This window comes from Oncorhynchus mykiss, chromosome 22 (genome assembly GCF_013265735.2).
Source record: "Oncorhynchus mykiss isolate Arlee chromosome 22, USDA_OmykA_1.1, whole genome shotgun sequence".
In the NCBI taxonomy this organism is placed as follows: domain Eukaryota; kingdom Metazoa; phylum Chordata; class Actinopteri; order Salmoniformes; family Salmonidae; genus Oncorhynchus; species Oncorhynchus mykiss.
In genome coordinates, this window is record NC_048586.1 from 6,077,711 (window position 1) to 6,102,043 (window position 24,333).

The 24,333-nt window shown below is 41.3% G+C and overlaps 1 protein-coding gene across 1 annotated transcript in view; it reads right to left on the bottom strand.

Annotated features, from left to right (window-relative positions):
- Positions 1–4,669: 4,669 nt before the first annotated feature.
- The window catches only part of LOC110501288 (tomoregulin-2), a 144,187-nt gene continuing 124,523 nt past the window's right edge, over positions 4,670–24,333 (bottom strand). Inside the window, exons 6-10 of the mRNA XM_021578736.2 lie at positions 20,189–20,337; positions 16,408–16,467; positions 15,918–16,044; positions 10,025–10,183; positions 4,670–4,791 (exon numbers count right to left, since the gene is read on the bottom strand). Of these exons, the coding sequence (XP_021434411.1) occupies positions 4,695–4,791; positions 10,025–10,183; positions 15,918–16,044; positions 16,408–16,467; positions 20,189–20,337 (592 nt within the window). The 3' untranslated portion in view covers positions 4,670–4,694. The remainder of the gene's footprint in view (positions 4,792–10,024; positions 10,184–15,917; positions 16,045–16,407; positions 16,468–20,188; positions 20,338–24,333) is intronic.

Sequence of the window (24,333 nt, forward strand, 5' to 3'; positions counted from 1 at the left end):
TATAGAGCTCAATTTTTATGGAATGGTCTGCCTATCCATGTGAGAGACACAGACTCAGTCTCATCCTTTAAGTCTTTATTGAAGACTCATATCTCTTCAGTGGGTCCTATGAACGAGTGTAGACTGGACCAGGAGTGTGAAGGTGAATGGAAAGGAACTGGGGCAATGAACCGCCCTTGCTGTCTCTGCCTGGCCGGTTCCCCTCTCTCCACTGGGATTCTCTGCCTCTAACCCTATTACAGGGGCTGAGTCACTGGCTTACCGGTGCTCTTCCATTCCGTCCCTAGGAGGGGTGCATCACTTGAGTGGGTTGAGTCACTGGCGTGATCTTCCTGTCCGTGTTGCCCCTACCTCTGAGCTCTACAGACAATTCCTTCGACCTCATGTCTTGGTTTTTGCTCTGACATGCACTGTCAACTGTGGGACCTTATTTTGACAGTTGTGTGCCTTTCCAAATCTTTCCACATTCTTAAAATAAAGTGGTAATCCTAAATGGATTAAATGTCAGGAATTGTGAAAAACTGAGTTTAAATGTATTTGGCTAAGGTGTATGTAATCTTTCGACTTCAACTTTACATGATATGGTCTTATTTGAACTGGCTAGCCAGCAAACCTAATGTTAGCTAGCTAGCTAACAAGCTGGAAACGAATCAACATTTTTTTTAGAAAGTTGCTTTGAGTTACCTGGTTTTCTATATTGGCATATACTAAATACATTTTCAAATGAATGGGTTTATTGGTGTTAATATACACCAGTTATGTTATTTTGGACCACCAGGGTGCTGATGTAATGCTGCCTGTTGTTGTTGTGTTCATACTTTTTCACAACGTCAACAACAAATTTGATGTTGGACAACAATAGAACGTTCATGATGTCATTGAGACAACTGTCTACAGACATGTCGATAGACATAGTATAAACCAGCCTTTAGTCTCGAATCCTTTTGTTGTACACTGCAGTACTTACTCTGTTTAGCACATGGCCTTAATTGATGTAGTTCTGTCCTTGAGCTGTTCTTGTCTAATAATGTTCTGTATTATGTCATGTTTCATGTTTTGTGTGGACCCCAGGAAGAGTAGCTGTTGCTTTGACAACAGCTAATGTGGATCCTAATAAAATACCAAATTCCAAAAATGTGCATCCTTAAAGAGATGGGTGGGGCCAAGGCTTAAGAGGGTGTGAACGATGCTGAATGGGTGTAGACAAAGAAGAGCTTTCCCTAGAATGTGTACCAAAACATTCAAGGGCCATTATCTCAAAAGTGTGGTTACCAGCTTATCAACTTTCAAAACAGAAACATTTTACAATTGTTCCTCAACTGTGGTGTATAATATACCATTTTCTACCTCTGAGTCTCTACTTTCATCCAATGTAAAAAACACAATTTCAAATGTTGCTACATAAGACCGAATCGAGCTGGTCAAGTATACGCTTTCAAGGTTGTTGTTTGTGTTGATAAAAAGTCAGAAGGGCACAATTTAATGAAACCACAGGAAGGATGCTGTTAGGAAAGTTGATGTTGTTCTTATACTCTCAGCTTCCCAACTGTCACCCTATATAGTGCACTTCTTTTGACCAGGGAGCATAGGGGTTGGGTCAAAAGTTGTGCGCTATATAGGGATAATGTACCATTTGAATGCAGCCACTGTAGGCCTACCCGTGGGATGCTGGAGTTGGGTATGCATAGTTTTCAGCTGACCACCGGATTCTATGGCTTACTGGCTTCAGAATGAGATGGAATGGGACAAGGTGTGTGATTTTGGGGAGAGGGGTTTGTTTTCTTGCGTGTACATGTGTGTGTGCGGTCTGTCTCTGTCTAGACCGAAGTAATCACATGGGGCCATCTGGGAGATGAGGAGCCTGGGTGAAAGAGCCATTACCCACTCCAGACATCCCAGGACTAATCCCTATATACTACTTCAATTTGACAGAGATGCCTGCCTTTATTGCCTCGAGGGCTCCTCGTGTCATCACGAATTCATCCACCTTTGGTCTTTATAGCCTCACATGCAAGCAAGCACAGACACACGCACACCCCTCTGATTTGTAAACTAGGGTCATGCAAATGGAGGCAAATGTTCAACGTAATGCCACATTTTAAATGCCAATACAGCAGAACATTATCAGAAATGGGTTATCAGATTAGTGATATAAAAAACATCACTTTAAAAATCACACAATATAGCCCACAAGCAATTACTGACAGATTTTCACATGAAATGTATGTTGCATTCAAATCAATGACCACCATGACTAAAGCACTCTTCATTGTCCACATTCTGATTGTGCCTAGATCAGATCACAATGAAATCACAATGCATTTTTAATTGTCTACACCTGTCTAAAAATATGGGCACAATCAGAATGTCTACAAGATTAGGACAAAGCACAATATATGAATGGTGCTTTAAGGACTGAGAAAACATTTAAACAGAGATGGATGAGGAAGCAAGACATCCCACTCCCTCATTTGTTCTGTTTCAGTGGAAGTCTATGAACTAAGTAGACTAGACCCAGCTGCTATCACATATTTTTACTTTTCTAGGCAAGTCAGTTAAGAACAAATTCTTATTTTCAATGCCTGTTCAGGGGCAGAACGACAGATTTGTACCTTGTCAGCTCGGGGATTTGAACTTGCAACCTTTCGGTTACTAGCCCAACACTCTAACCACTAGGCTACCCTGCAGCCCCGCATTGTTGTCTATGGAGTCCCACGCCCTTAAGTAGACAGGAACTGCCCCTATTTTTTTCAATCGTAAGCAATCTGAGTGAACTATCTTAATTTATCCAGTCTTTGATTTAAAGGTAGTGTTTGATGGAACGCTCACGTACCATGATAAATATTGAATTTCTCAGACATTTTCTCCCTCTCACAGAATCAGATTGTTAGGATTAACCACATCCTATGGGTAAAATGTTTCATTACTGAACAATCATTAAAATCAGTTGTTTATGTAACCTGTGAAGAGGACAAACATCTAATTGAACACTGTTGACCTTCCTGAAGTGAAAACTAACAACATAAATATGTTGGTGGAATCCTGGTCCCAGAATGATGACATTCCTATGGTGTATATCTGGGCAGACATGCAGACATTCTGAGTTTTCTGCTCCACCCTTACCCCCCGAGCTGGAAAAACAAGGGGAGAATACAGGAAGATAGAGGATTCCACATGCTCGTCTGTGGGGTGAACTGGGAAGTGACCCCCCCGCTGTCTCTGTGGAATTTGTGTAGAATCCTGCAGTCTGGTGGTGTAGCATTTGCGTGACCCTGACACTCATTCTGGTCAGGTCAGCTTCACTTTTAACACAATAGAACCTGTTCAGTAAGACCACATCGAATATTTCTCCACCGTGGTGTGTACAATGAAAAATTATGCGACTTGTGCGAAAAATTAGACAACTTGACGACTTGAACACAATATCAGACTTTTAAAATTACCTGTATGATATTTGAAATCTGTCAGCTGCGAACATATATAATGTGTGTGTGTGTGTGTGTGTGTGTGTGTGTGTGTGTGTGTGTGTGTGTGTGTGTGTGTGTGTGTGTGTGTGTGTGTGTGTGTGTGTGTGTGTGTGTGTGTGTGTGTGTGTGTGTGTGTGTGTGTGTGTGTGTGTGATGCATAAAAAAGACATCACCTGCAATAGCTCATCAGGTACAGCTACTCTAACTCAGTTTTCTTGTATAGGGTAGGCATATGGTAAAATAGTCCTCAAGGGCCAAAGTCCTACTGGGGCATGTTCAGGAATGCACAACGTTGTGGAATGTTCAGATATAAATAGGTTATGTAGAACAAACATGCCTCTCTGACATTCTGAATGAAGAGTCATCATGTCTTGTCAGCTGTAACACAAATTTCGTCACATTTCTATCCGCAATGTTCCACAATGTTGGAGTTCAGGTTTTCTTTTCTATCTGATAGTTAATTGATCAATTAATGTCACTGATTGCTGGGGAGTTTACCCACCTGTGGCCAACTATGATTGACAGATTCCGAAGTGAAGATCTGGAAATATACTTTCATCTCAAACAAACCTACCCCACCGTTTCCTCTTGAGTGATGTTATCTTAACTGTAAATGTGAAAATGGACATCCAACAGCGATATTTTAAAGATGTGCCAAAGTTAGTTTCGTGATATAAATTATTTATTTACATTACAGAAAAAACACCCCACCAAGATAATGTAATAACTATTGGAAATAGATCAGTAATACATAACCAAATAGAGCTGTACTGTAGTACCATAGTTTCCTCTCCGGTGACCTATACCACAGGTGCAAGGCATCACGTGTAGCCCCCCTCCCCCTCCCAACCCCCCATTGCTTCTCCCCCTAAAAACAACCAACATCCCCCACGAACATCAGCTAACCCACTTCTATAGCCCCCCTCCCCCACAACCCAACACACCGACACTGTATCCTCACCCCCAAAGCCCATTGTTCAATGCCTCATCATTGGTGTCAGGGCGAAGCGCTGGTCTCCAGAAGGATGAAGTTGCCCCTAGATGCTGATCTAAGGTCAGTTTTGCGTTTCGTCCCCCTCCCACTACCCAATCCTTTATAGTTCATTCAGGTTGGGATTGTAGGGAAGCACAAGAAGGGTGAAGCTGATCCTAGATCTGTGTCTACGGGGCAACTTGGACCAAGAGAGGAGCGGGTCTCAGGGTTTCCCCCATCACGGGGCGGCTCAGTCAGATGAGGCGGGTGGAGGCGCGCATGGTGTTCTCCGAGCTGTAGTGGGTGGCATTCTGCTTCTGCCGATTGACCCTGTTGCTCCGCGGGCACTTCCTGTCCAGACAGGAAGTGGAGTAGAGGAGAGAGAAAGGAGAGAAAGGAGAGAGAGAGACAGAGAGAGAGGAGGTATAACAACAAGAGAGAGAGAGAGAGAGAGAGAGAGAGAGAGAGAGAGAGTGAGAAAGAGAGCGAGAGCTGTATGTACATTTTATGTTCATTATCCAAGGGTTTAACGTTCATTATCCAAGGGTTAAATCCCAAAACACCGTTTTATTTTCAAAATAAAGAAATAGTTCTGATTTATTGACCCTCCGTTGTTTTGATCTTTGGTTTGCTCATATACTTGAAGGGAAATCAACAAGTCAAAAAGGGAACTAAGTAGGGAAAAGGGCATTTAATTCCTTTGAAAAAAAAAAAATATGATAGCCTTCATGGCCACCTAGTGGTGTGGTCAATGATATGCAAGTACATAGAGAAAAGTCAGCAAATACAAGCTAACAAAATACACTGAACAAAAATAGGAATGCAGCATGTAAATTGTTGGTCTCGTGTTTCGTAAGCTGAAATAAAAGATCCCAGACATTTTCCATATGCACAAAAAGCTTATGTCTCAATTTTTTAGGGCACAAATTTGTTTACATCCCTGTTTGTGAGTATTTCTCCTTTGCCAAGATAATCCATCTACCTGACATGTGTGGAATATCAAGAAGCTGATTAAACAGCACGGTCAATACACAGGTGCACCTTGTGCTAGGGACAATAAAAGGCCACTCTGGAATGTGCAGTTTAGTCACACAACAAAATGCCAAAGATGTCTCAAGTTTTGAGGGAGTGTGCAGTTGGCATGCTGACTGCAGGAATTTCCACCAGAGCTGTTGCCAGAGAATTGAATGTTCATTTATCTACCATAAGCCACCTCCAACGTCATTTTAGAGAATTTGGCAGTACATCCAACTGCCTCACAACCGCAGATCACGTGAATGGCGTCCTGTGGGTGAGTGGTTTGCTGATGTCAACGTTGTGAACAGAATGCCCCATGGTGGCGGTGGGGTTATGATTTGGAAAGGCATAAGCTATGGAAAACTAACGCAATTGCATTTTATCGATGGCAATTTGAATGCACAGAAATACCGTGACGAGATCCTAAGGCCCATTGTCGTGCCAGTCATCCGCCGACATCACCTCATGTTACAGCATCATAATGCACAGCCCCATGTCACAAGGATCTGCACACAATTCCTGGAAGCTACAATTGTCCCAGTTCTTCCATGGCCTGCATCCTCACCAGACATGTCATATATTGAGCATGTTTGGGATGCTTTGGATCGACGTGTACGACAGTGTGTTCCAGTTTCCCTCAATACCCAGCAACTTCACACAGCCATTGAAGAGGAGTGGGACAACACTCCACAGCCCACAATCAATAGCCTGATCAACTCTATGTGAAGGTGATGTGTTGTGCTGCATGAGGCAAATGGAGGTCACACCAGATTCTGACTGGTTTTCTGATCCACGCCCCTACTTTTTTTAAAGGTATCTGTGACCAACAGATGTATATCTGTATTCCCAGTCATGCGAAATCCTTAGATTAGGTCCTAATGAATTAATTTCAATTGAATGATTTCCTTATATAATCTGTAAGTCAGTAAAATCTTAGATATTGTTGCATGTTGGGCTTATATTTTCACCAGCGCGCACATGTTCAATCCTTTATGGCTCAGTTGGTAGAGCATGGCGCTTGCACCGCCAGGGTTGTGGGTTCAATTCCTGGGGCCACCCATATGTAAAATGTATGCAAGCATGACTGTAAGTCGGCTTTGGATAAAAGCTTATGCTAAATAGCATATATAAATAAATACGTTTAAGTGGTAGAAATCCGCTAAATTAATCACTCAAGTAGTTTCGATAAGAATGTAAAGGACAATGATCAATATAATGAATTATATTACATCTCCTGTTGATCTTCTACTACTTTGATACATATAAAATGGTTGGTATCTAAGTATAGAAAAGAGCTAATATGTTTGTATTCTAAATAGTCTGTACCACATTATATAATTTGCATCTCTGACACTGTAAAACCAATGTACCTAGGGATTAATTATGCAAACCATTAAAAACAGAATTCACTAATTAACAGAAATGAGATTAAGCAGCCTGGAATGTGGATATGAGGAGACTCCATTTCCATAATGAAGCACAAATTAGCCTATACACTTTGAACAAAAGGTGCTATAAATTAATGGTAATGTAGTATAGTACCTGAATGCAATATTTTCAAAATACATAGATTGGTCTTCGGCCTGTACTTTCGAACACTTGGTCTTTTTTGGTTTCCTTACCCTGTATGCAGTTTATTGACAACGTATGACAGCAATCCATGCTTTGCTTAAGTTTCCTTGGCACTGTTTCCACATGCTAATGCTTTAGCATTTGTGGCACAAATCGCATTCAAGTCATGGTTCAAATATTACATTTTTTTGTGCATCATGTCCAAATCATACGAAAGTAACTAAAATTAATTGTGAAGGTCAACAAAGTCACTTATAGATGTTTTGAACATGATGCGTGAAAAATGCTAATACCGGTCCCATTACTTGAATGGGATTTGTGTCACAAATGCTAAAGAGTTAGCGTGAGGAAACATTGCCAGGGAAAACAAAGCATTGAGTTCAGTTATATCTGCTGTCAGTGTAAGAAAACCAATATATAATTTTGTAATTTGGGTGAACTATTCCTTTAAATTTAATTGTGTGCATTTAGAGTAGTTGGGAAGTGTGAGGGCCTAATGTACTAATGTGAGCGAGTCGTAAAATGCATGCGTGACGTTTGCTACAGAAGCAATGTGAATTTGATTAAACTGCATTGAATTCAGAGATTTATTGGAAGATAAATTAAAGTGAAAGTAAACTGACTGGACACAACCTCATAACTGTGCCTTCTGTAATTAACCTTCACCGTCAGACTCTCTCTCTCTCTCTCTCTCTCTCTCTCTCTCTCTCTCTCTCTCTCTCCCTCTCTCTCTCGGCACATTGCCTGTCACCTCTTGAGAGCCAGGTCTGCCTATGGCGGCCTTTCTCAATAGCAAGCCTTGCTCAATAGCAAGCCTTGCTCACTGAGTCTGTACGTACTCAAAGTTTTCCTTAAATTTGGGTCAGTCACAGTGGTCAGGTATTCTGCCACTGTGTACTCTCTGTTTAGGGTGTGGGGGGGTTGTCAGTTGGGCTATCAAGATGGCTGACAGGGGGGGTGCTCAGAGGGGGTGGGATCTCCTGGGCTTGGGGTTCTTAATTTTTCTGTCCTGCTGTGATGTCGAGGCTATGGTCAGGGTCTGAGGTGGACTGTTCTGCTGGCTTCTCTGCGGGGGTGGCCAGGTGTCTAATGGTTTGTTCTCTGTCACACATCATTGTTTTCAACTTCTCCTTGAGCACTTTCACCTTCTCCTCTAGTGCTCTGTTCTTCTCCTGCTCCTTCTCCTATTGATATTGTCTCACCACCTCCAGCTCTCCAGGTCTGGTTGAGGGGGTGTTGTTGAGCTGGCCTATTTGTTGTGCTGACTGGAGTGTGTTCACCTGCTCTTCCAGCTCCACCTGCCTTACCTCCAGCTGGGTGAATGTATCCTTCATTTCAATAAAGTAGTAGTTCTCTGTGCTGGGAGGTTTACTTTCTGATTGGGATTGCTCGTCTGTGGGGTTGTATAATGAACAGGTCTGGTCTGACACGCTCGGACCTGGGGTATCTTTCTATAGAGAGAGCTTATCCTGCTAAGCTATCGCTTTGATTGTGTGAAAGTCCAGCTGAAACTGTTTGGGGTTGCCCTGTACCATTACTGTTCCAGACTTGAACAGGTTGACATTGGCTGACTCAGAGTCCTCGTTGTCTAATATCCTGAGTTTCCACCCATCGATAACACCACCCCCTCTTAACAGAGGGGTAGTGTGTTAACATAGCATTGTGCCATGCCAGGGGATGGTCTGTGTGGAAGATTAAGTTGCTTATGTTCCCATTTTTATATTAGTAATCAAAAAGTGTCTTGTTTTTCCATAAGGAGCTTCTTTTTGTACTCTTTTTTGTGCCTAATACTTTTTTTACATCCAGAGTTCACTGTATTGTAATGACCTCTGAACATCAGGAAGGGACTTCAAAGGCGGGGTAGGCTGTGAAACTCTCCTGCCATTGTTAGGCTCAAGGGCTTTGACACCTCACATTTCACACCTCAGTGCTAATTGAAATTGCAGTCAGATACGTTCTGTCCTTGGTAGCCTTAACTTAGCATTCAGTCCTTATAAAGTAAAATATATCATTGTAATGTATTTTCTTCTTTACTTTAAACGTGGCTTCAGACTAAACATTACTTACTCAGTTCCAGGTTGGATGGTGTTTTCAGGTTTATGTTGTTTGTTTGCCAGAGCATTTGCTGTAAAGCTTGGAAATCTTTGGTAGTAGGAATCCTTCCAGGTAATTTTGTCCAAAATCGGGGTTGTAGATTTTTAGTTTTGATTTGGAGTGAAAGTTTAAAAAAAATCAAAGTTTATCTAACTCTAAATCTATATTTTTGTAAAAACATGCTGAAAAATGCGGGAGCTCATCTCTCGCTCTCTCTTTCTCTCTCTCTCTGTCCCTCTCTCTCCCTGTCCCTCTCTCTACCTCTCATCATGACATCCCCAATGTGGAAAATGGATCTCTGTTTGTGTATGTAGTCCTCTGTAGAAGTGGATGTGAACGCACACACAGTGCCTTCAGAAAGTTTTCACACCCCTTGACTTTTTCCACATTTTGTTGTGTTGCAGCCTGAATTTAAAATGGATTAAATTCAGATTTTGTGTCACTGGCCTAAACACAATACCCCATAATGTCAAAGTGGAATTATGTTTTTCAAACATGCGTACTAAAACCTCCCTTTGTCTGTGTTAATCTCTGCACGCTCAACCCAACACCTCACGGTTCATCACAGTGTGTATGCACAGCATGTGAGAGTTTACACATATGGTTGCGCAATGTAGTGGTTCTCAACCCCCAATCTAATTTTGCTCTGCCCAAAGTACCCCCTTGTGTGAACCTGATCATTAGGCCAATGTTCTTATGGGTCTTTCCAAGTACCACCTGTGGCTAGCCTAGGTACCCCAAGGGTACAACCTTAGGTTAAGAAGCACTGGCATAATGCATATGCTTGCTCACATAAGTTTGTGTATGTGTGTGTGTGATTGCACAATGTGTATGTGTGCTTGTATGTGTGTACCTGCATGTGTGTACTGTGTGTGTATGCATGTTTGTGTGTGTGTCCTACCTGGTAATACAGAGCACCACCACACAGATGATGGCCACCTGCAGAGCTCCGATGATGGAGGCGATGAGGACGTAGCGCAGCTTGCCAGAGCCGGGGACCACGTAGAGCACATTGTACTCCTTAGTTTCACACTGGGGCCCGCTGAAGCCTGAGTGACAGCTGACAGACACTCACACACACACACAAACAAACAAACAAACAAACAAACACACACACACACACAAATAAGCACATACACAAAGGTTGATGTTAGTTTGTGTACATGACACATGTGTGGTGTTTGCATTTGAGGTCACCACAGTGTACAGGCTAACGTGTGTCTTTAAATTAGTGCTTGAAGTAACTGTACGTGTGCATTATATCTGAATGCGGTAGTTGTGAGTATGTGTGTTGGGAGGGGGGGGGCTAAAAGCGGTATATTTTAATCATTATGTCAATCTCTCTAAATCTCTCTGGGGAGGTTGTTATCCACCAACACCTGCATCCCCCTGCTCTGTACAGACACACACACACACACACACACACACACACACACACACACACACACACACACACACACACACACACACACACACACACACACACACACACACACACACACACACACACACACACACTTCTCAGTGGGTCATTTCTCAGTGGGACACATGAGGGTGAGCGAAAGTCAGACTACTCTTTTATCCCCTCAACCTTAGCTATTTCTCTCTCGCTCCTTCTCTTATATCTTCTCTCTCTCACCTCTCTTCACTCGCTCCCTTCTATTTCCACCTCTCCTTTACTCAACCTTACCATTTCCCTCCCACTCTCTTTTCTCTTTCCTCACATATCTTTCATCATGATGCAGTGGACAGGTGTACTGAGAGCAAACTCTCTGTCCGCTCACAGTTATTCCAATGGAGAAGGATGAAGTGGTCCGTAGACACTGATATAAGATCAGTTTGGCAATTTTCTCCTTAATGGTTAAGATTAGGAATTGTCATTTGGATAAACTGATCCTCGATCAGAGGTAAAATATCAACTTCTACCTCAAACCTTGAACAGGGGCAGTATTTATCAAACATCTCAAAGTAGAAGTGCTGATCGAGGATCAGTTCCCCCCTGTCCATGCAATCACAAAACTGATCCTAAATCAACACTCCCATTCATCAAAACACTACCTCCTCCATACAGCTGGTGGTGCCAGAGACCTTCCCCTATTTTTCCCATTCAACTATCACCACTATTCACTATGCAGGGCATGTAGGCTTGAAGAGCTAGGGGGTAGAGCCATGTTTCTGTGAGGGGAGAGATGAGAAGAGGCTAAAGCCCTTTGGCTGTGACCGCAGCACAATCCCACTGACCTCACAGGTTAATGGGCTTGGCCTGGCCATGGGCCTATTACTCACCCAGAGGGCTGGACGGGGCACAGGTGATCAGGGGTGTATGTGTGTGGGGAGGGAGGGAGGGAGGGGGGTTTCTGTGTGTGTTAGTAATTATAGGTATATGTCTTGTGTGTGTATGTGTCAGCATGTGTGTGTGTGTGTGTAGGTGGGCGGGGGGGGGGGGGGGGTGAGGTTGTGTGTGTGTCACTATCAGTGTTGGGGGTAATGCATTACAAAGTAATACATTACACTAATAATATGACATTTTGCGGTAATTAGTAATATAACATAATATTATATAATAATAATATATAATAATATTACAGTTCCTGATCAAAGACAGGTCATCGTTACTTTGTTACTTTTGTTATCATTCCCTTCCTATTACAGATTCTAATATTTTTGTCCTGAGTCTGACGTCCTCTCACCAAGTTCCTGTTTACGCACGCACTACTACTAAACCGCTTTAGTCAGGGAGATGAAAAATGTCAGAAGCGTCTAAAACATTGAGTTTCTCAGCATGGAAGTAGTAGCAGTTAAATAAAGGTTAAATAAAAAATAAAATAAAAAGTACTCCCATTACTTTGATTTGGAACGAGAACAAAATGACGAGAATAACTGTAAAATGTAAGCTGTGTCCAGGCAATAAACACCTCTCCACTGCTAGAAATACAAATTCCAATATCTTGAAGCACCTGCAAAAGCAACATGTCAACACAAAAACTCATAGAGAAAGAGCCCCGAGGCCTGACTACTGCTGCTAAAGATGACTGTAGGCCTACCTCATCGAAAAACAACCTAGGCTACATTTTAATCGTTCAGGAAGACAGCCTGTAACCCAGGGAGAGCTGAACAAGCTTGTGGCTGGGTATGTAGTGGAGGAAACGCTGCCCTTATCCACGGTAATGTAATGTAACATTGACATTGTATTGATGCTGATTGGTTGATAGAAGGGAGTTTATTTATTTTATTTATTTGTATTTAGCCTTTATTTTATCAGGGAATTATACTGAGACCAAGGTCTCTTTCTCAGGTGAACCTTGAATTACATAAAGGACAGAAAATACCCACATCAAAATGCAAGCTTTGCAGGCGCCCGGCCCACCATAAGGTGTCGCTAGAGCGCGATGAGCCAAGTAAAGCCCCCCCCGGCCAATTGTGTGCTACCCTATGGGTCTCCTGGTCACGGCCGGTTGTGACACAGCCTGGGTTCGAACCCCAAAAGCCCCAAAAGACTCCTTTTCATCTATTCAGATGCCCAGATATTTGTAAGCAGGGACACAATCAATATGGACACCGACCAAATAACATAATTATATCATCAGTTATTTTTATGCACTCTAGAGAACAAAATATACTTTGTTTTACCTGTATTCAATACAAATGTCAGGTCAATAAAGTTTTTCTGTAATACAATGAAGGTAACCGTGGGACAATAGCATACACAACAGTACCTGGCATGTAAATGCAGGTTACAGTTTTTTACAGACATGTAAACAGTAAAAAGTACAGGACCAAAAATGTACCCCTGCAGGACGGACACCTTTCGTAATATCCAGGAAACATGATTTAACAACATTTAATTTTTAAACCATTTACATGCAGCCTAGAACAATTGAGGAAAGGCTCTGAATTAACAATGAGTGATCAACAGTATTTGAAAGTCTTTGACAGGTCAATGAAGAGGGCAGCACAATATTGCCTTTTATCCATACAGTTAACCACATCATTTATAACTAGGAATGCAGCAGTGAGTGCTATGACCTGGACTAAAACCAGACTGATGTACATTTAGAATACATACATAGGGCCACCAGCTTTGTCAAGGGGGGGTACATGGGCCGCCTTCCAAACCTTGGGGATAGTGCCAGATGTAACCGTAAAAAATATGGGTTAATGATTCAGCAATCAGGGGGGCAGAGAGGTGCAGCAAAAATGGATAAAGCATATCATCCCAGTGGATTTTCTTTACATCAAGGCATCTAGCACATCACAGATAGTAAATTGTTCAAATTAAAACAAAGATTCACTAGAAGATGACGGGTTAACCGTCGAGTCAACTAGAGGCTGGCAGAGGGAAGACCAGTCGATTGACTAACCAGGGTCAATTAAACCACTGTTTTCCTCAAATAAAAAGCCTGCCGAGATAAAATTATGATTAAAAGCATCACTTATTCCATTATTCTCAGTTATGATGCCAGAGTCGGACAGAACTTGCTTAGCCAGGGAAGAAGAGGAATGTGTCCGCTTCACGACATTTACTGTTTTCCAAAATCTAGAAGGATCACCAGCAGAGCCATAGATAGAGCTTAAAAATGAGCTTGATTTAGCTTTCTTAATACATCTGTTTCTCAATTGTCTGAAAGATCGACAGTCCACTACAGTCAGTTTTCCTTGCTTTGGCCCAGGCCTGATTTCCCATCTGAATGAGCTCAGATAGCTCAAAAGAAAACCAAGGGTTAGATCTATCTTTCACTATAAATTGTTTAAAAGGAGCGTGTTTATCTGCCAGAGAAATATATATGGAGAAATGTTCTAGAGCCAACTCAAGATCAGGAATACAGGAGATAGTGGCTAAATCAGAGTGGAACGTGTCATGTAGTAACCCTTGAGGAGAAAACTTTTTAAAATGTCTCTTCTTAACCTATATAAACAAGGATTAGTATTTTGCTGTATCATATCTCTAATACATACTATGGGACAATGATCACTGAGATATATGCTAACACTCCACTAGAGAAATATTGATGAGAGTTATTAGAAGTGGTGTAAAATAAAATAATTAAGTAAAAAACTTTAACCCTCCTGTTGTGTTCGTTTCATGTTTTTTAATTCTGTGTTCCCGGTCCAAAATGACCGCCCCATTATAGCTGATTATAAATCCATAATAATAGACATATTATCACCTAATGTTGTGTTAGATCTTTTTATCAACTTAAGTTCTTGTGAATATTACAAGTTTTGAACTTCCATTTGCTATTTATGGCCTGTAGGACTCATTGACCTGAGCTCATACAACTCATCTTTGAGTTTAAAAAAAGCATAATGTATGGATCATTTTGACTACTGTATGGATTATTTTGACAAATACTCAGAAGAAACATATTGTTTTATTTATCACAGACTACTTGTGTCAAAGTTTAACAAGGACTCTCCTCACCAGTGTCATGATCAAAGATATGATCAAGAGCCTCACATACAGTATATCGTTTGGTCATTGTGCTGCTGCAGAATGAATTGTGAGCAAAGCCTCAAAAAAGCTTTATATACCAGAGCTGTGAGAAAAGTTCTATATAATATTGAAACAATGTTGCGAATGTTTGTGAGAATGCCAACAGGTGTGGTTCCCGTGGGGGAAAGATTCTATTGTGGAAAGGTTCCCGTGTGTGTGTGTGTGTGTGTGTGTGTGTGTGTGTGTGTGTGTGTGTGTGTGTGTGTGGTCAAACACACATGCATGTGGGGATGTCGGGATCTGGGAGAGGAAGTGTGTCCATCTGATGAGCAGAGATGTGCCTGAACTCAATTTTATACACTAATTGTAGTCTCACCCATTCATTTCTAATGACCGGTAATTTTTGACCGGGAACGCCACAGGTGTACAAAAATTAAATAAAACACCCAAAATGTAATGAAAATTATCTAAATGTAATTTTGTGTGGTCAGATGCCCTGTGTGGACCCTTATGACAATCAGATTAAAACAATAAGAACTTTTTAGAGAGAAAACTTGTAAGTCGGTCCAATTCGACCGGAACACAGCGGGAGGGTGAAAGTACTACTTAAGTGAGGACAACTCTGAGGACAAAAAAGGCGTTAAACACTCGGATATATCACCAATAGCATCAACCATGGCAGCAGAGGGGCGGTAAATCCCAGTAACAAATACATGTTTATTCTGGTTTATGGACACATCTACAACCAGGAGCTCAAATTTCTTGGGAACAGAAATATTTAAAGATTGGGACGCCATGGAATTAGATTTTACATATATGGCCACTCTTCCGCCTTTCTGTAATCTGCCACATCTAACTACATTATAATCATTTACTTCAATGTCTTATCAAATACAGTACCATTTCACCATGTTTCCCGGAGAACCAGAATGTTAGGACACAAGTCCTGTACCCAAATATCAATTGTATCCATTTTTTAAATCCTACTTCACACATGTAGGTGCATTAGCCCAAGCCCCCTACAAGATTTTAAGTCAGGTATTCACGATAATCCCTGCAAACTGCCATGACGACATAATGCCATAATTCCATTTCAACAAATGTTCTCACTAAATTAATGTTTTCAATGAAAACATGTTGTTAATCTTTTCAAATATGTTGGCAACCATTTTAAAAAAAGCTTAGCCTTGGGCCTAAGATCAGCCCTAAGTAGGGAGTTATCACACGATAATCTCCGGGTTCTCATGCCTTATTGCTTAAATATCAAACTTTTTTGGAGTAACGACCCCAACACTGGTCACTATGTACTGGGATGTGTGTCCACACATATGCGTCCGTGTGTAGGCCTGTGTGTGCATACCTGCAGGATGGCACAGACAGTATGTTGGGATATTCACACTCTCCGTGGACACAGTAGTTCTTGTAGTGCTCAGGACAGGGGATGTACAAGCCTATGGCCACCTCTCCTCTCTGGTCCGGCTTCTCTTCTACACACGCACACGCACACACACACACGCACACAGCACAGAAGAACTGAAGGTTAGGGATAAAAATGATAGGATTGAAAGGGTAAAGGTGAGTGTCAGTAATTTAGCATAATAGCGTAACTGCTGTTGATCCGATTAAAAGCTGTGTAAATGACATTTATCCACCACTGACATCCCTGATGCTAATAGTCGGCATGTAATTCAATTTGCCCTGCGTCCCAAATGGTACCTTTTTCCCTATACAGTGCATTACTTTGACCAGAGTCATATTGGCCCTTGTCAAAAGGACACACATTAAACTGTCTGCCATTGTTCACGTCATTCATGGATCTGACACACACACACACACACTTTACCACCTACCTGAGTAATCTTTCCTGGCATAGTGTCCGTCTCCGGCTTTGGTCCCTGTCATGATGTCACCTGAGAAGGCATAATACAGTCTAAGTAGGATTGCTGATCTAGGATCAGGTCCCCGCTGTCTATTTTTATTCATTGTGATCTAACAGGCCAAACTGATCCAAGTTCAGCACTCTGTGAGTCTTGCTAGGGACAGAATTACAGTTCAAAACACAAAACTGACCTTGAACCAGTAGCTAGGGTAGGACAGTACCTCACTTAGGAGTTAAATTATCTCATCTTTGAGAGTATCATGTGGATTACAATATTTAGGACAACGTTTCAGGATTAAAAGACAAATTATTATAATAATAAATATCCTCTGAGCACTCTATTAAACAAAATAAAAGGAATAACAAACAATTAAAAGATAACAAAACAACATAATATATAGATTTATTTATAGTATATGTGTTATAGGGATCATGATTTATCTTATGCAAATTATCCAAACCATTTAATGGTCAGTTGATTATTGCAATACAAACCTCAATACAATTTAATTATACCTTTATTGATTCATTTGATGTGTTTCATTCCAAAATGCAATATTTGCATTTCGGAAATGTTGATAAATTGACATTGATTAAAGACACATCTTGTGAAAGTGATAGAGCTATTATTTTTTCATCTTACGATGACATGAAATATACTAAATAACCAAAAAGTATGTGAACACCTGCTCATAGAACATCTCATTCCAAAATCTGAGCATTAATATGGAGTTGGTCCCCCCATTGCTGCTGTAACTGCCTCCACTCTTCTACGAAGGCTTGCGGGGACTTGCTGCGGGGACTTGCTTCCATTCAGCCATAAGAGCATTAGTGAGGTCGGGCACTGATGTTGGGCGATTAGGCCTGGCTCGCAGTCAGCATTCCAATTCATCCAAAGGAGCTTGGTGGGGTTGAGGTCAGGGCTCTGTGCAGGCCAGTCAAGTTCTTCCATACCGATCTAGACAAACCATTTCTGCATGGACCTCGTTTTGTACACTGAAGCATTGTCATGCTGAAACAGGAAAGGGCCTTCCCCAAAAAGTTGGAAGCACAGAATTGTCTAGAATGTCATTGTATGCTGTAATGTTAAGATTTCCCTTCACTAGAACCAAGGGGCTTAGCCAGAACCATGAAAAAAAGCCCCAGACCATTATTCCTCCACCACCAAACTTTACAGTTGGCACTATGCCTTAGGGCAGGTAGCGTTCTCCTGGAATCCGCCAAATTCAAATTCGTCCGTTGGACTGCTAGATGGTGCTAGATTCATCACTCCAGAGAATGCATTGGGATTGCTTGGGATTGCGCACGCTGATTTTAGGCTTGTGTGCAGTTGCTCGGCCATGGAAACACATTTCACAAAGCTCCTGACGCACAGTTCTTGTGCTGACGTTGCTTCCAAAGGCAGTTTGGAACTTGGTAGTGAGTGTTGCAACCGAGGACTGATGATTTTTAAGCGCTACGCGCACCAGCACTCGGTGGCCCCGTTCGGTGAGCATGTGTGGCCAACCACTTCGTGGCTGAGCCGTTGTTGCTCCTAGACGTTTCCACTTCACAATAACAGCACTTACAGTTGACCAGGACAGCTATAGCAGGGCAGATTTCTACGAACTGACTTGTTAGAAAGGTGGCATCCTATGACGGTGCCACGTTGAAAGTCACTGAGCTCTTCAGTAAGGCTTTTTAAAAAACCTTTATTTAAGTAGGCAAGTCAGTTAAGAACAAATTCTTATTTATACAACCCATTCTACTGCCAATGTTTGTCTATGGAGATTGCATGGCTTTGTGCTCAATTTTATACACCAGTCAGCAACGGTTCTGGCTGAAATAGCCGAATCCACTAATTTGAAGGGGTACCCACATACTTTTGTATATATAGTGTATATTGCAAGGTAATTTTATTTTAGAGAGACTAATAATCATGTTTTGTGACAAAACGCTATACAGTATATTCACCCCAAACAACAGAAACCCAATAGAAAAAATAACCTTATTAGGTTTTAAACAGTAACGCTACATGTAATTAAGTATCAATACATAAATAAATATAAAAATAATCTATTAGTTTCAACTATATTGTGCAAATATCACATAGACATTGTATCCAGAGGGTGAACAATGTATACAATGTGAGTTTTATTTTTTGGACATTTAACATTTAAAAACATGCTCTGGAACTTTGGTGTCTAGTGTCTAAGTCTTTTTTTAAACCCATTTTGGGCTGGATGTGTCAATGTGTAGTTCATACATGCATAATCTATGAGCAGAATTACTGTTTTACCTCAATTAGACACGAAATCCCTAGTTTGAAAGCGATTGTTTTCCTGGAAGATATGCTCTGCCACTTCCCTTACATTTTCCCCCAAGTGGGCCAGTCCCCTAGCAATTCGATTTCCAGCCAATGAGCTTCAGCCCCTCGCCATTTGCATGACAGCTAGCAAGATGCACACACAGCAGAGAGAGAGAGACAGAGAGCAATCAGGTGGTGCACATATCTGCACATATGTGACGTAGTACGCAATTTTCATGGGCCACTTTTGGCTTGTGAGCACAACTTTCAGAACTACTGGCTAAAAAGTATACAACAGTACCGGAGAATGTCTTGAAGCAACTTTTGAAACATTTTATGGTGGTTTTACAGATTTTTTCGATAGGTTAAATAAAGGGAAGATTTTTGAGTTTGATTATATACACGTTAGGGAAGGATTTAACGTACAATAAGGGCATTGAAAGTCTGTCACAATTCATTTCCCGGTCAAGGATGGATTGATTCTCATTGTCGTAGTGACACAGCCCACTGTTTGCAGCCTCCCTATGTTTGCAGCCAGTAGCCTATTAAGGTTACATTGTGTGGGAAAATATTTAGAGAAACCTAACTTATGACTGAACAGACAAATATAATGGAAATTATTTGCCTAATGACTCAGTTTTGCGCCTGAGGCAAAAACCATATAGGACGTTCCATCCATCTGGACAGTGGATATAGCCAGCCATATACTTAGAGAGTTGGCCCAACTTTCAGAATTTTGAATATTGTTGTAGATCAGTTACATAGTCTTTTTTAATATTCCCAATGTAAATGAATGTTTAAGTGCCATGTAAATGGATCATAATGTTCATTCTGTTAATCAGAGCTAACATGGCTGCCATTGAATGTTGCAGTGTCATGTTAATGCATCAATATGCAGAAGCCTCAAAAAGTATGAGAACAGCCATAACTCATACACATAGAATAGGACCCATGAGCCTTCATTTCAGATGACATAATGGAAATGTGAAAAATATGGAATCAAACCCTTCATTTGCAATGAAAATCTAACAAATGTTGCTGTCACAGAACCGAACCACAGTGCCAATGCTTCATTATATGAATTGGGTTCTAAGACATAATGATGGTGTCTTGTTGATGTGGTTGTGTTGTTTTGCTTTGCACTGGATCAATTGTTGGACAAAAGAAAATTACAAAGGCCCCAATTGCTGATAAAGAATATGAACATTATATTCAAGGACAGGCATGTTTCCTTGTCAATATTCTGCAAGAGGAGGTTTTGATGGTTGTAAGGAGTTTGAAACATGCCTATAGCACACATTTTATATTTTGGTCGCCTAAATTACCAAATATTAATGTAATTTAAAATGCATTGAATATTAATGGGGCCTATATTACTAAATATTAACGTAGAAAGAGGAGAAGGGAGAAGAAGAAAAAAGATATACAGAAATAAGTTTCGTATACCGTAGTAGCTATATCTCACCTTGGCAGTGGCCCAGGTATTTGACCTCGATCCGCTCCTGCTTCTGACACGACTCCTCCTTCACCTGGCAGGGGTTGTCATAGGAATGGCCATCCGAGGCGCAAACTGGGTTGAAGCTGATGTGGGAGCAGTCGATGTTACACACACACCTATTGCAAAGGATGGTGGGACACATCAGTAGTGGTCACACCAAAAAAATAATAGAGTGATAGAGAACTGGAGTTCTTCAGGATTTGTCATTCAGTGAATAAGCACCTGTTGTAGTTGTGGGTGTAGGTGTTTATGTTTTTGCTTTATGTGCACGATTCAACTTGTTTCTTTGTGGTGGATACTGCCTGTTTTGTTTTCCATTTTGTCCATGAATTTCACTTTATACAGTGCCTTGCGAAAGTATTCGGCCCCCTTGAACTTTGCGACCTTTTGCCACATTTCAGGCTTCAAACATAAAGAAATAAAACTGTATTTTTTTGTGAAGAATCAACAACAAGTGGGACACAATCATGAAGTGGAACGACATTTATTGGATATTTCAAACTTTTTTAACAAATCAAAAACTGAAAAATTGGGCGTGCAAAATTATTCAGCCCCTTTACTTTTAGTGCAGCAAACTCTCTCCAGAAGTTCAGTGAGGATCTCTGAATGATCCAATGTTGACCTAAATGACTAATGATGATAAATACAATCCACCTGTGTGTAATCAAGTCTCTGTATAAATGCACCTGCACTGTGATAGTCTCAGAGGTCCGTTAAAAGCGCAGAGAGCATCATGAAGAACAAGGAACACACCAGGCAGGTCCGAGATACTGTTGTGAAGAAGTTTAAAGTCGGATTTGGATACAAAAAGATTTCCCAAGCTTTAAACATCCCAAGGAGCACTGTGCAAGCGATAATATTGAAATGGAAGGAGTATCAGACCACTGCAAATCTAAAAGCAAAAAAAAGCAAAAAAAAATAAAGAAAAAAAGCAACACCCTGAACACACCATCCCCACTGTCAAACATGGTGGTGGCAGCATCATGGTTTGGGCCTGCTTTTCTTCAGCAGGGACAGGGAAGATGGTTAAAATTGATGGGAAGATGGATGGAGCCAAATACAGGACCATTCTGGAAGAAAACCTGATGGAGTCTGCAAAAGACCTGAGACTGGGACGGAGATTTGTCTTCCAACAAGACAATGATCCAAAACATAACGCAAAATCTACAATGGAATGGTTCAATAATAAACATATCCAGGTGTTAGAATGGCCAAGTCAAAGTCCAGACCTGAATCCAATCGAGAATCTGTGGAATGAACTGAAAACTGCTGTTCACAAATGCTCTCCATCCAACCTCACTGAGCTCGAGCTGTTTTGCAAGGAGGAATGGGAAAAAATGTCAGTCTCTCGATGTGCAAAACTGATAGAGACATACCCCAAGCGACTTACAGCTGTAATCGCAGCAAAAGGTGGCGCTACAAAGTATTAACTTAAGGGGGCTGAATAATTTTGCACGCCCAATTTTTCAGTTTTTGATTTGTTAAAAAAGTTTGAAATATCCAATAAATGTCGTTCCACTTCATGATTGTGTCCCACTTGTTGTTGATTCTTCACAAAAAAATACAGTTTTATATCTTTATGTTTGAAGCCTGAAATGTGGCAAAAGGTCGCAAAGTTCAAGGGGGCCGAATACTTTCGCAAGGCACTGTATCTCAGTCGGAAAGTCTCGATGTGCATCTGTGTGTGTGTGTGTGTACAAGTACAGTACCAGTCTAAAGTTTAAACATACCTACTTATTCCAGGGTTTTTCTATATTTTTACTATTTTCTACATTGTAGAATAATAGTCAGGACATCAAAACTATGAAATAACTTGAGAGAATGCCAAGAGTGTGCAAAGCTGGCATCAAGGCAAAGAGTGGCTACTTTGAAGAATCTCAAATATAAAATATAAACATAAAAAACACTTTTTTGGTTACTGTTTTCTAGGTGTGAAGGAGAGTCGGACCAAAATGCGGCGTGGTAAGTGTCCATGGTAAATCTTTAATAAAGAAAGTACTGAACACTGAAACACTATACAAAAACAGTAAACAAAATAACAACCGTGAAGCTAATGCGAGCTGCGCTGAAACAAGCCATCAACATAGACAATCACCCACAAACAAACAGTGCAACCCAGGCTACCTAAGTATGATTCTCAATCAGAGACAACTAATGACACCTGCCTCTGATTGAGAACCATACTAGGCCGAAACAAAGAAATAGACAAACTAGACATGTAACATAGAATGCCCACCCAGCTCACACCCTGACCAACCAAAACATAGAAACATACAAAGTAAACTATGGTCAGGGTGTGACAGTTACTACATGATTCCATATGTGTTCTTTCATATTTTGCATGTCTTCACTATTATTCTACAGAGTAGAATATAGTAAAAATAAAGAAAAACCCTGAAATCAGTAGGTGTGTTCAAACTTTTGACTGGTACTGTATGTATGTACGTGAATGTGTATATGTGCATAACTGACTGACTTACTGACTGACGGTGTGTGTGTGTGCGGTCTTCATTGAAACGACAGTGTGTGAGAATGTGCGCGCATGAGTTAGCGTGTGTGTGTGTGCGTGTGACCCAAAGTGCTCAGTGAGCATGTTCAGCAGAAATTACACCAAAATTGCAGTCCCTAGACAGTTCTTGCTGAGTAGCTCTGAACGTTAGACACTGTAATTATAAATCTGTCATTATACTCTGCTCCTTTTTTATTTTCCCCTGGCCCAGAGCCGTCTATGAGGAAAGCACTGGCCTTGCTTCATACCCGCTCTCTGCCCAATTTGCATACTGCAAACACACACATAATCACAAACACATAAACACTCTCGTACATAGAAATATAGATATACATACTGTGTAATGTGATGCATGACCTATATGCACACACACACTCTCGCACTCACAAACAAACAAATAACGCATACACAATCCCCCACCTATTATTACCACATACACGTGAATGCACACACAAAGACCCAGAAGTGGCCATGCTTTCAGAGGCTTGCCATCCCGAGTGGCCATCTGTGGCGGTCATCAAGGATAATGTCTGTAGGCCATGCATTTTTAATAGAGCTTCTCACTTTCTCCACAATAGGCACTACCACTGCAATACTGCACTGCGTCAACACACACACACACACACACACACACACACACACACACACACACACACACACACACACACACACACACACACACACACACACACACACACACACACACACACACACACACACACACACCCTCTCTCTGGCCTACGTGTGCACACACACATAATATACAAAGGTGATAGGAATGTGGATCTGTGTTTGTGTTTTGCTTTTGTTGTTGTTAAACATTTCTGTATGTCTGTACATTTCTTCATGGCTTTTGGAAGACTTGTCCTTGGTGGGCTAAAAAATATCCTAATAAAATAAAATCACACACACAAACGTATACTGAGTGCACCCACTTTTGCCCTCAGAACAGCCTCAATTTGTCGGGGCATGGACTCAAACAGCTGTCGAAAGTGTTCCACAGGGATGCCGGCCCATGTTGACTCCAATGCTTCCCACAGTTGTGCCAAGCTGGCTGGATGTCCTTTGGGTGGTGGACAATTCTTGATACACACGGGAAACTGTTGAGTGTGAAAAACCCAGCAGCGTTGCTGTTCTTGACACACTCAACTGGTGCGCCTGGCACCTACTACCACACCCCGTTCAAAGGCACTTCAATATTTTGTCTTGCCCATTCCCCCTCTGAACGTCCCACATACACAATCCATGTCTCAATTGTCTCAAGGCTTAAAAATCATTCTTTAACCTGTATCCTCCCTTTCATCTACACTGATTGAAATGGATTTAACAAGTGACATCAATAAGGGATAATAGCTTCACCTGGATTCACCTGGTCAGTCAGTCATGGAAAGAGCAGGTGTTCCTAATGCTTTGTAAACTCTGTGTATATCGAGACGGAGAGAGAGGGAGCAGAGATGAACAATAAGAGCATGTATTGGTGTGCCTGTGTGTGAGGAGCACTTCTTAGTAGGATGTGTCTTATTGATTTGCACAGTGCCATGTGGTTTACCCTCTATCTAAACTCAATGATTGCCTGCAGGCTTCCTGTGTACCTGTCCTCTAA